At 29.5% G+C, this 13515-nt stretch overlaps 1 protein-coding gene across 6 annotated transcripts in view; it reads left to right on the top strand.

Annotated features, from left to right (window-relative positions):
• The window catches only part of LOC117171182 (calcium-activated potassium channel slowpoke), a 294278-nt gene that overhangs the window by 257898 nt on the left and 22865 nt on the right, over nt 1–13515 (top strand). For 4 of the 6 annotated variants that reach the window (XM_033358248.1, XM_033358249.1, XM_033358251.1 and 1 more), the window contains one exon: nt 10262–10324. The exons of the other annotated variants lie outside the window; for them this stretch is intronic. In XM_033358248.1, the coding sequence (XP_033214139.1) occupies nt 10262–10324 (63 nt within the window). The remainder of the gene's footprint in view (nt 1–10261; nt 10325–13515) is intronic. 6 annotated transcript variants of the gene reach the window in all.

The raw sequence follows: 13515 nt of genomic DNA, 5'->3' as shown, positions 1-13515 counted from the left end.
CAGAAAGTTATAAGCATTTCTTCGATCCGGACCCACAATATATTTGATTGCAGTCATGCCCCAAGAGAAAATTATTATTTTTTATTTAAATTATATGCATTCTTGATTAATGTTGTCGATGAAGACCTGAGAACTGTGTCCCTTTACCCTCCAGTTGACCCTCGAATCTAGGTCGACTAACTTTTGATGTGAAGACTAACAGCTCTGGTTCTTCTTCCTTCGGGCAGTGGCCACATTCCGGAAAGGCGTGCGAGCTGTTCAGATGGTCGGAAGAGCAAGTACGTATTCCCCCCTCCGAGAGTAGAGTGTGTCACCCATCTATTATTTTTCCCAATGTTTCATCCGTATAACTGTGTTAAATCGGGCCTCATTTTTCACCACATGTCGCCAACTGAATTGGTCTTGCAATTTTCCGTCTCATTTACTAGAGTCAAGTCCGACCCTGATTGCCTTGATAAAACCGAGTCACTGCTTCACGATCCTTTTAATGAAAACTTTTTTAAAGTACTTTTTCTCATAATATCCGGAAGAATATTACCATCTAAATATTTATAAGATCCTGGTGTAACAAAAGCAAAATGTGGTGATAATAAAAATTAATTTTTGTAAATCTGACCATAAAGGGAGCTAAGCGGCATGTATAAGGGCCCCAATAAAAAAACTGGTTATAACTTCCTGGCGCCCAGCGTGGAGAGACCTCTAACTGCTTGCATTAAAGCGAAATTTGGGTTCCCCCACGCTAGGTGTCAAAGAGTTACGGCTTTAATTGTCCAAAGTTTATGGTATTCCTGTCAATATTTTAAAATCAATCAGAGAGACACTTAAGCAATAAAAAAAGTAAAAAAATAAATAAATTTAACATGAAGACAACCAATTCAGGGCAAAGTTATTTTTCCGTTACCCTTCATCTGCATTGATCACCTTTTTACACAAACGGATTGACATTCTCAGTGTCTGAGACTTTCATGCAGCGGCTGCCCTTGAGGCATTTTTATGAGAAAGGACAGCCACTAGCATCTCTGAATGGCAAGAGTCCAGGGAGTAAATTATGTATTCAGGATTCTTCGTTCGCTGATTCTTGAACCCCTAGTTACTGTGTCAAGTCGCCTATTGTTGTTAAGTCTCGAACGATACCGAATAATTGGCTGATAAAGTTACTTCTCAAATGACTCTTGCCATCTTTCGTACCCCCACCTTTCGCGAAACACATTTACGTTTCTCATCCCTTTCGCGATAATGAGTGCGACGCGCAGAGATAAAATCGGACCCTGTCGAAATTTGCAAAAAGAGAAATGTGCACTGCTTAATGTAGTCTTTATTTTTAAAATTCTCTTCTAGAAGACGTTTTTTAACTGAGGAGCAAGAAAAAAATTTGATGTATCTATTCTGTAACAAAAAGTAGACGAGCTTGAATTATATTTTTATAAATTTTGAGTGAGAGTTAAATATTAAGAAAATTTGATTGATGCAGGGTGTCTATTCTTCAGGAAAGCGTAAAAAGCCTGGAATTATCAAAGAATCTTCATATAACTAAAAAAGCCCGGAAATTCCAGAACATGTCTTGTAAGGATATTCTTTTTTTCGAAAGCGTGCTTACATCCTCTTTATTTGTAATATGGAATTAAACAACAATTTTTTTAGAAGTAGCTTTATATTACTGAATTTTACTATTGTGTAGAAAACTATTTTTTGTGGAATAATAATTTTTTAACTGAAAATTTAAGTGTCCTGTTGTTTGTTGAAAAAATTATCTTTTCTGTTACAAATTCTACTACTTATTTCCAAATTAAACTCTGTTGTTAAAAGTTCATTATTTTTGTTAAAGATTTATCATTTGATTTAAAACTTTATATCTCTTTTGTTGAAAACTGAACTATATTATTTAAAAATTTATTTGCTTTGATAGTAAACTGATATTTTTTAGTCAAAATTTAATTTTTCAATTTTTTTGTTGAAAATTGAAGCATTTTTCAATTAAGAAATCATGTATTTTGGTGAAAATTCATCTATGTTGTTGAAAGTTCGTGTGCTTGGCTGAATTGAACTATTTTTTGTTTAAAATGATGGTCTTTATTTGTTGGAAATTAGTTATTTTTTGTTGTTGAAAATTATATTTGTTGATAAAAAGTTGAAATATTCAAGTTGAAACTTAATCATTTTATCAAAACTTAATTTTTTTAAACTGAAAATTAAACTAATCCATGTGGAAATTTTATTATTGTGTGTGCATATTTTTTCAGTTGAAAATTCATCTTTTTTTTGAAAATTCGCCTTTTTGGTTGAATGCAACTACTTTATGATTAAATTTATCATCTTCGTTGGTTGAAAATTAGTTGTTTTTTGTTGGGAATTAAACTTTTCAATACAAAATTTAACTATTTTAATTTGAACTTTGACTTTTTTGTTTAAAATTAATTTTTAAAATGAAAATTTAACTAATCTGTTTGAATATTTCCATCATTTTAGTTGAAAATTAATTTATTTGTTTAAAAATTAATCTTTTGAATTAAAAATTATATTCCGTTTTTGGTTGAAAAATTGATCTATTTATTGGATATTTTTGGTTAAGTTCAACTGTTTCTTATTTAAAATAATAATATTTTTGTTTGAAATATCAACTAATACATTTTTTTAAATTCATTTGTTTCGGTTTAATGTTTAACTCTCTGATTATAATTTGAACTACTTTCTTAAATAATTAGTTTTTCATTTGAAGATAATTTATTTAAGTTGAAAATGTATGTCTTTAGTTAAAAATGGGACTGATTGATTGATATATTTTTTTGGTTAACAAATAATTCCTTAACTGGAAAATATCTCTTTTAAGTAGAAATTTATCTCTTGTTGAAAATTTAACTATTCTGCTAAAAATTTGTTTTTTCGGTTTGTAAAAAATTAATTTTTGTACTAAAAATTTAACTATTCAATTTTTTACTTAAAACTTTTTTTTATTAAGAATTCAGTGATTGGAGTTTATCCACACTGTGAAATTTCTTCGACCGTTAATATCATTAATAAGAGAATGTGTTTTATTATGGTCATACAGTCCAATATAAATAAAAATGGATTCATATGTCAATGAATCTTTATTCGTCAATTTTAATTGATATAAACAACGTACGTTTTAACCTAGTTGCAGGTTTTCTTCATGGTAATACATCACCTAATCTGTACAATTTTGATATTAATATCCAAAAGAAGACATTTCAATTGTGTTTTATTCCTTACAAAGGAGAATAATTTTGGAGTGAGCCAATTTTGCTAATTGTCAGAAGTTAAAAATTTTTGTTTGGATACATAATTTGAAATGTCTTTTTTTTAATATATAAGAAAAACATATAAAAACTTTAAAATTTGAAGCCTCAAAATTAAAATAGGCTCCAAATTAAATAATATTAACTACATTTTAAAATCAATTTGAGGCTTCAAATTTTTAAGTTTTTATATGTTTGTCTTATACTATATATTAAAAATAGGACATTTCAAATTATGTATACAAACAAAAATGTTAAACTTCTGACAATTATCAAAATGGGCTCACTCCAAAATTATGCTCCTTTGTAAGGAATAAAGCACAATTGAAATGTCTTGTTTTGGATTTTAATATCAAAATTGTACAGATTAGGTGATGTATTACCTTGAAGAAGACCTGCAAATAGGTTGAAACGTACGTTGGTTATATCAATTAAAATTGACGAATAAAGAATCATTGACATCTGAATCCATTTTTGTTTATATTGGACCGTATGACCAGAATAAAACACATTCTCTCATTAACTTTTTTTTAGTTGAAAATTCATCTGATGGTTAAAAAGTAAACTTTCAATTACAATATTAGATAAAAATTGTTCCCTTTGTTTGGAAATATAAATATTTTGTTGAATTTTTTTTAGTTAAAAAGTATTTTCCTCAACTGAAAATTTTAATATTTCACTTTTGGTTGAACATTTATATTTTTTAGTTGAAAATTAAATTGCACAGTTGTAATTTTATGCCATTTTTGTCAAAATTCTTCCCTTTCGGTAAATAGTTCAATTATTGGCTTACCAATTCATAAAACGATATATATGTGTTTAAAAATGCCCTATTTTTACTTTAAATACTTGTATTTGGTGTGTTTCAAATTAAATGTTATATACTACCTACTTTAATTTTACGTGAAAAAATATGTTTTCCTATTTTCGTGGACACTACTAACAAATTCAAGAAATAATTAATTATTTTTTTAGTATAAATTATTTGGTTAATCGATGTTCCAAATATACTCAGAAATATCTCGTAATTTAATTTTTTGAAACATTTTTCATCGAACTTATTAGTATAGTTTATAGAAATTTCTACCATGGAAAAATTACGAAAAAAAAACGGGAATTGTCAGGGATTTTTTCCCAGGATGTGAGTAGACACCTTGTTATCAGATAATGACAGTTTCTTTTATTTCTTTATATATTCTATACATACTAAAAACATTATAAAAATATTGCTTATATTCAAAGTGTACATTCCTCTGGCACTATTCTACTTACGACTCTTAAATCGACAGAAACTGTGATATTGATCCCACCTAAGCATTCTTGTAATTCATTAGTGTTTCTCAATATTGGTGTGATTTTCTTAATTTCTGCAACTAAAATTATGTATAACTATTATCAATGTCGTTCGGAATGTAGTAAAAGAAGGTTTATGTAAGTGTCTTAATCGGTGGCTATTGTTTTCGGTGGATTGGATTAATATTTTATTAACTGGACGGAATTTTTTGTTGTCCTTGGAAGCTAAAAGTATTAATAATTTTGCATCGGTGTTATCACAATCATTCGGAGTATTTCGTTTTTAGAGCATTCTTAGATATAGCGTTTCGGTATTTCCGTGCAATAAAAGCCCGTTTGCAGCGATCAATCCTTTTTTACAGTTGTTGTTTTTATGTGTGAGATTCGCTTTGATCATCATGAGAATCCGATGTCTAGAAGCGTTTCAATGTGCAAATGTTTAGCAAAAATCAAAGTTAAATCAATATTGAGTAAGTTTCATTTCTCGAATATCCATGAGAAATTGATACGATTTCTATTGATTAATAAAATCCATGTTTTCTCCAGAAAACTTGCAAGGAAAAAATTTCGATTGATATTACAGATGCCTTGGGCAGTAACTCGAACTTGGATTTGTAAATCTAGAAAGAAATTGAAAAGCCTCAATACTTGACGACCTAGACCAAAGACTCGGTTTTAATTTTCTGGCGCCAGAAAATCATAATTGGTTATTTGATCCGGGCCCTCAATTAATGAGCAACAAAATATTAAATAATAACCAGAGATCGAGTTGTATCCATAATAGATGGCAATGTGTCTGAGGTTAATTATTCATCCATTCTCAATATTGTATAACTGTATACTATACATATATAGATAGTATAAGTATGAGATGTGTATGTAAACACTGTGTCAAAATTGTTTTATCACTGCATTTCATTGCGCCTACACCCACAAGAAAAATCACTATTAGTCGATTCACTTGATTCACACTGACCACAATATACTGATGAGATACGTATTAAATAACAAAGACACTTACACATGGACCTGACATGTTTAAATGCAACATTCGCACATTACAAAGATACAGTTCAATGTTTTAACAGACTGAAACGTAAACTTTTCAACTAACTCTTTGTGTGTCTATTTGCCCGTACCTTTCGTCCTCTACTACTACCACTACTACTGCTACTATTACTACCGCTACTATACTACCACTACTACTACTACCACCGTCATAGGTGAAGACTTCTCGTACGCAAGTAAGTTCAAAAAAGGGAAGGGTATTTGTACTTTCGTGTATCCGAGCACATATATTACCAGACTCGAAATTGTTGCAACTTTTTTATTGTTGTAACAAGATAGAGTAGGATTCGTGGCATCATCAATTACAGAACAGCTACGCTGTATTTTCGTAGTTGTACGATCAACGAATTTGCTTATTACGCATTTACCAGGTAGGAATTTTTCAAAACAAGTTTTCAAAATTTAGGTAAATACTTCATACTTTTTTATTTATTTTGAAGCTTTTTTTAGTGAATCAGTCCTTGGTTTAGGTTTCTGAATTGAAGTTAAAGAGCAACATCATTTTTCAACTTTTTTGTAATATAAATATTTTTTCTGAATACTAAATTTTGGTATTTTCGAAAAGAGCAAATTTTTGGGAGTTATAGTTAGTTATTTTAATAAATAATTGTTATAATCGTAAAAAGGGAGTTTTAAGAAATGTAAAATATTTTTATTATATTATTTAACCAAATTTTTAAACAAAGTTTTGAAAAATATTAGGATCGAAAAAATGCAATTTTTTGGAACTTGAAACGTAATAGTGCGGAAAAGCTTCTTTTTTGGAAGACTAATCGAGGAAAAAATGTTTAATCGTTTAATATTTTCAGTTCGCGTATGACTTTCTGAATGTGAATCTTTTATTGATTTTTTTACCAATTTTCAACGAGAAAACAAATTATGGGATATTTTCTGTAATGAAATTCAAGTAACATGCTATCATTCTGTTTTTGTAAAAAATAATTGACTTATGGTCTGCAAGGTGCAAGAATCGCTAAAAAAATGCAAAAATCATGATTTCATCCTGACTTTGATGTGTAAAAAAATTTCTTTTTGTGTTATCGATATAATTGCACGTTTCTTCAGTTTAAACTCAGAAAATATTAAGCCGAAAAATTGTAATTGTCTTGAGAAAATTTGTAATTAAACAAATAAAAAAAACTTTCTATATTACTTTTATCTTGAAATTGGCTGCACATAAAAAATTCCTCACATGTTTTTAAGCTATAGAAAATTGGTTAGAAAAGTAGTCTTAAATTGGGACTTTAAAACTATGCACGACCTGAACATATTGATCGATTTACAAATTTTCCTTGGCCTCGATTTGTCTAACCAAAAGGGAACTTTTCAGTAATATTACATTTCGGCATTCAAAAAAACGGGGTTTTCGATCAACATTAATACTGAGCTTGCAAAATAAAGAATTAATTTTTTGGACTGTAAAGTGTTTTAAACAAAATAGGTATGGAATTTTCAAAATAATAATTTTGTTAGAAACTAAAATTTTCACAAGAAATGGATGGTTAGATATTGTGATTAGTATATGTTCTACAAATTTCATAAAACAATTATTAAAAAAAAAATATGTGGAAAATGTTTTTTAATGATAATATTAAAGGTATCTTTAGATTATAAAACATATTTTTATGTTGAAATTAAAAAAGGGCGAATGTCTCGAAATGATGTTGGTAAATAGTCAATTTGGTCCTCTGTCTGATTTGTTTAATTTCTCATCACGAAGAAATAGTTTTAAAAATAGACAATTTAAATTTAATTCTTCAATGTCAAGCTGTTTAAATTTAAAAAAACCAAGCTATCTTTCAAACCCTATAAAATTGTAAAAGATTGTCCTTCGAGGAAAACATTATTATATATTTTTGACCTTCATTTGTGATGGTCAAATTTGTATTGAAAAAAATGGTTACAACCTATGGAGAGATGTTTTCACAAATAAAAATAATAATCCCACTTTTCATCCTCAAAGTTCCTAAAGGGAAGAACCTAAGCTTTCTTTTAAGATAAAAATAAGGAAGAAAAAACTGCTTTTCTCCAAAGAAAGTCGAATTTTTTTCACCTTCATTATAGAAAATGAAATTTAAAAAAATGGTTATAATCAATGGATATTATTCCCAAAAACCCTATCGAGACTCTACTGAACAAAATATTTGATATTAACATTAGCCGAGTTGAATGTGGCTGAAATAGACGATACATACGGAAATCAAATTTGATTTTTTAAGTGAGAAAATAATGCCCTATTTATGGCTTATTCAGTAGAAAAATATTGTGGTCCTTCACTTTAAAAAGAAAAAAGAATTTTTTAGAAACATTTTTGTGAAATTTGTACTAAAAGATGACACAGTGCGACAAAAAATAGAAGTTTGGATAGGCAGACTAGTCAATTTTTATGTATTGTGTGTAACTGAATCCGAATCCAAAGACGAATTTTCGAAGTTCACTCTTCTTTTTTTCTAAACTCAAAATCTCGTAACCGCTGAATCCCAATCCGAAGACGGAATTACGAATTTGGCTCTTGTTCCCTTCCTAAACACAAAAAATGTTCGAAAAAAGTGTTTCTTGAGTCGAGCAAGAAAACTAGAGCTAATTTCGAAATTTCGAATCCGGATTCGGATTCAGCGACACAAATTAAGTATGAATTCACTAAATGTTTCCGTCAAAACACCTAGTTTTCTTTTTTTTGCCAGGCTGTGAAATTGACGAAAAATACCTTTTTTGAGGTTAGGGAATTTTGAAGTTAGAAAAAAAACAATAGCTAGCTTCAGAATTCTGACATCGGAGTTAGGTTCAGCGACGAAAAATTAGTAAAAATTTACTAGTCTGTTCCGTCCAAATTCCTACTTTTATTGTTAGGCCGAACAGACCACTTTTTGTGGGGCTGTGTATTTTGTTGCTACAAAAACAGAAAAGTCTTAGTAATACAAAAATATGTAGAAAATTTAATTATTTATTTCGAATTTGAAATTGTAAATTCCTTTTAATACAGTTTTTAAAGCATAATCTTTTTACAAGACATGTAGAAAATTAGTTATCAATTAAAATACACAGAATCGTGTGAATATTTTTTTAACATTGAATTTTGATTTTTTAAGCAATCCATTTAAATTTAACTATAAGAAAAGAATTAATAATAACAAAAAGTAAATTCCTAAAAACTGGTAAATGCGAGAAGCAGAACTCACGTGCTTTCTACATTAAAAAGTAAAATTGACAAGTAATGGTATAGCACGTCTTATATACTATATATCGTAATATAAAATAATATACAAATTTTTTCGAGCAGGAAATGAATCCTGAGCTCGCATAGTAGATCTAAAGTATCTGAACTGCACTCTGCACCTTTTCCGAATTTCCCAGCTTCTGCATGTTTTATTATTCGTACAAACGTATATCACAGCATGTAAATCACTGAATAGGATATATAATAATACATTTAATATTATTAATGGCCGATGCACAAAATATTTTCTGCACGCATAGCGTAACGCACACAAGAAATATTAGTGAATAATTGTAACTTTTTTGAAGTTACGAATTTTATATATTTAAACATCTCGCGCATGATCTTCAGAATACTGCGATTCCTCGTTTTAGCGGAAGTATCACTTGTGGAAAAATCATTTTTAAACGAAACTATTTTTGCAGTTAATGTTTATAATAAATGAAAATATAATTTTAATGGCAATTAGAAAAATGAAAAAAAATTTCCTGAGTGTCTTCCACTTCTTCGCGGTGTGACTGCCGCCTATCTCAGCACGACGCATGCGGTAGAGTATTTTAAGTGGATTATATTAATAGTGTCGTGGACAAAATTTCCTGCTACGTGCTTTTTGCAGTGTAGAAATAAAAATTCGCAAGTCCTGAACTGTTGCAGTTTTTCGTTTCAAATTGGAATATAAATTTTAACAATTTATAAATAAGGTTAAAGTATTAAGAAAGATTGCCGACAACAGAAAAGTATTATTAGTTGTATTTAGTAGAACACGATTATTTTCTTTGTAAAAGGCACGTGAACAAATTTATTCTGTTAAAAAATATGTAGTATATGAGGATCCAGATCCAAGAAACGGTAATAACTTTCTGCGTTTCTAGAGTGAAGGGTGCCTGAATGTCGCCCAAATTCAAGCGGATTCTGAGTGCCAGAAATTTATAACCGGTTCCTTTATCCGGGCCCTCAAATGTTGGTGTTTAGTCTATTATCAGTGACAATAACTGATACTTAAAAAATGTTCGTGACATTTCGGGAAAAGTATCATTATCCCTAGCTGATAATAGCAAAGTACTCAAAAAACAATTCCACTTTTGAATTGAATAAATTATTTAATATTCTATATTGAGTTCGTTTCTGTAGAATTTGGAGAAAAAAATTACTTCCTTTTAAAAGTGGAACGGTTTTTTCGACCAATTTCTAAGGTGTAAAAGGTCAATCAGTGAGTACGGTTTATCTTTTAATCGATATTTCTCATTCTTAAGCTACTTTATTGATCTGATTTTTTCTTAATTTTTAGCAAATAAGGTTGAAATCGAATCAAGAGGTTTGCAGTAGATGATAAATGTCAATTGAAGAAAAAAAAATATATGTGGTAGTTTTATTGTTAGGCATTAGGTTCTTAAGTAGGGTAGCTAACATGTGTAGTGGTTTGTTACAGACGACCACCATCCTCCCCCCACCTTCACCCCGCCAGAACTGCCTAAGATGGTTCACGTGAGAGGTACAGTTAAACCTCAGTCAAACCATGCTACAGCCTCGCAAACTACTCTCCTATGCCTCAATATAATTATTTCAAAAGCAATAATGTTTATTACTTTATAGAGTTACTGACTGATCAGATGTTTAAAATTTAGAACACGGCTCAAACAACTGGTTATAACTTTCTGGCGCCTGTAGTAGGAAGACCCCTGAACGTCGCTTAAACTTAAGCAGTCAGGGGCCTCTTTACTCTGAGCGCCAGAAAGTTATAATTGATCCTTTGATCCTTGCCTTTAAATCTCTCTTATATTTCTTCGAGCTATTCAAACATTGTACAAGAAATTATGAAAAGTAGGGCATACTTAAAATTTTTAAGAAACAAACTCTAAACAAGATATTATAGAAGAGCTTATAGAAAACAAAATATTAAGATGGATATAAAAATATCTAGTTGGGATAGTTATTAGAATATAGGAGAGTAGAGGATAATTTTGCTAGTTTCATTTTTTTTTGTAATCACTCACATTTTTCATTTATAGAAATTCCTTAAAAATAATTCTCGCATTAGGAAACGTCCATTAATTACGCAGAAATTTTTTTAATTTTAGTTATCCCTACCCCACTCCCATATTGTAAGAATACGTAAGAAAAGCTTTCAATGGATTTCGAAATATACTAATGTTTTCCAGTAATATAAATTAATTTTAACAGGTTTCAAGGGATTTTAAGGTATTTTAAAGCACTTCAAAAGTATTTCGAAGAATGACATCATTTTTAACAGATCTCGTAAGATTTCCGAAGCCTGCTAGCCCTTTCATGAGATTGTAAGCGATTACAAAAGTTTTAAGGTATTTCAAAGGATTCTGAATTTCACGGGATTGAAAAATATTTGCAAAGATTTCAAAGTGTTTTGAGGTATTTCAATATAGTTAAGAGATTTTAATTTCTTTTAATTAAAAAAATACCTTGCGTAATTAATGGATTGTCCCTTATGCTTTTCGCTACAAACATTTTTTTGTAGAATTATTCAAAATTGGATTGATAATCATCAAACATTGACTAGAAATTATGTTGTAAAAGCATGTCTGTCATTATTTCACGTTTGTTTTCAATTTTGCTTTCTTTTTTAATTACACTGTAGTTCAGACGAGTGACCATTGGACACAATTTAAAAATATTTTCATTTTATTGTGAAAATCACGAATTACTTTTAAAAACAGTCTTTTTAGATTTTTTTGGAAAACGTATATAGATTATTGTTTTTAAAAGTCTTAAGATCAAAATATAATTAGAATATATAGAGAACAAAACAGAAGAAAATATTTTAGGATATTTTAGAATATACAACACCGCACACGAACAGAACATAAAGCACCATTAGATTTAGATTTAGATTTCAAATATTGGGATACCCCGATAAAAAATAAAAATATTGAATATTAGCGCATGCCTCAGTTTTATCCTTCAGCCAATTCAATATTTTGTAGATCATAAATTAGTCTAAAATTGATTGACCTTTTAAAAATATATGTATCCATATAATTAGCTATTGATTCATTCATGTATTAATTGATTTAGTGAGGCAATTGTTTTTATCTGAACAGTAGCGATACCGAAAAAATTAAAAATTAATCAAGTGATTTTTTCATTTAATTAATTCAGGTTAAAGAATAAGAGTAAATAACTTATACCTCAAAATAAGAAGTGTCAATAAATTTGGACTGAATAAATATTTTATTTTTCCACTAACAATAAGGCTGACTAAAGATTCATTTTTTAGCAGGTTTCTTAAATTTTGTTACTCGACGTAACAACAGAGGGAGGAAATTCACTTTTTTCGTCTGAAAATGTCTAGAGCCTTCAATATTGGTCTGATTATTAACTTTAAAAAATTCTTTTCAGTTTGTTTATTTTATAACTTTTTACTCTTGTTGTAGAATCAGAAACAAAATAGTTCTTGTTATAAACTGTTGTATTGACAAAATAATAAGATTTGTGGTTGTTGCAAATTTCAGTTTCCTCTGCTCGTCTTAATTTCTACGATTAACTACAAACTTTTTGGATTTGTTAATTCTAATTGTTTGTGAACATTTAAATTGTTATATTTTAACCAATATTATTAACTATGCATTACTTTAGAAATATCTGTAGCATTTCCGAATATTAAGGGAAATGAAGATTGGAAAAAACCTGAATTTTCACAGGAAAAAACCTAAAATATTTAGCCTTCAGAATTGCTTATAACAATGGTTTTTGATCACTTTTAGAATATTTTTGTGACTAGTAGTCATTTGTACAAGAATTTAAAACAGTTTTAGTGCAAAAAACATTTTTTACGCAGAAATACAAAAATTTCGCATTTGTTTGTCGAATTTGTTTATAAAATGTTAATTAAACTGTTCATAAGAATACTTGTAATAATTAAGTGGCTAAATAAGAAAATTTTTAGTGTGGAAAATTTGAAAAAAAAACAAATAAAAATTAGTTAAAATAGGCGCTGCGGACCTACAGAAAGGAATTGCGTAACCTATTACGATGTTAATTAGATTGTTTAAATCCCTCTGTCATTACCGTATTGACATCCCCCTCACTTGCCATCACTATCCACCCTAACTTTCAATAATTTACTCTACTTCCCCTCACTTCCACTCTCCTCACCTCTTTTCTAACTACCTCTCACTTTGAATACTTCCCACTTCCTAATTTCCCATCATTAAATTTATTCCCCTTGCCACATTTGCCCAATTTTCCGTACTTATTTTCCGTTCACTTCTTTTTTCTTTTCCTACATCCCCTCTTCTAATCATCCCTTATCGAAACGTGACGATCTTCAGAATTTAATCCTCTTTAAAAAAATTAATAATCGGACAAAAATTGAAGGCTTCAGACTTTTTGAATCGAAAAAAGCGTAACACCTCCTCCTATATTTTGAGCATGAGTATCAAATTATTTTCTTCACTTACTTTAAATATCCCAATTTACTTTTTACATCAGTAGATATACAAAGGGATACCTGGAACGATTAGTAAGAGGGAGTCAGGATAAGCATTACAAGATGGACTCTGAATCCTGATTTGAACCACTTTCACAAGACGGATTCTGACTCAAGCCATGTTACGAGGGTGGATTGATAAGTTTCCGGCCTGACCAAGAAAAACAACGTTTTTAAGAATTTTTTTTTTTTATTTCTCAACATAATCTCCTCCAAGGCTG

This window comes from Belonocnema kinseyi, chromosome 4 (assembly GCF_010883055.1).
Source record: "Belonocnema kinseyi isolate 2016_QV_RU_SX_M_011 chromosome 4, B_treatae_v1, whole genome shotgun sequence".
Lineage (NCBI taxonomy): Eukaryota > Metazoa > Arthropoda > Insecta > Hymenoptera > Cynipidae > Belonocnema > Belonocnema kinseyi.
The sequence above is the reverse complement of the archived record's forward strand: the minus strand, read 5'-3'. Positions and strand labels throughout refer to the sequence as shown.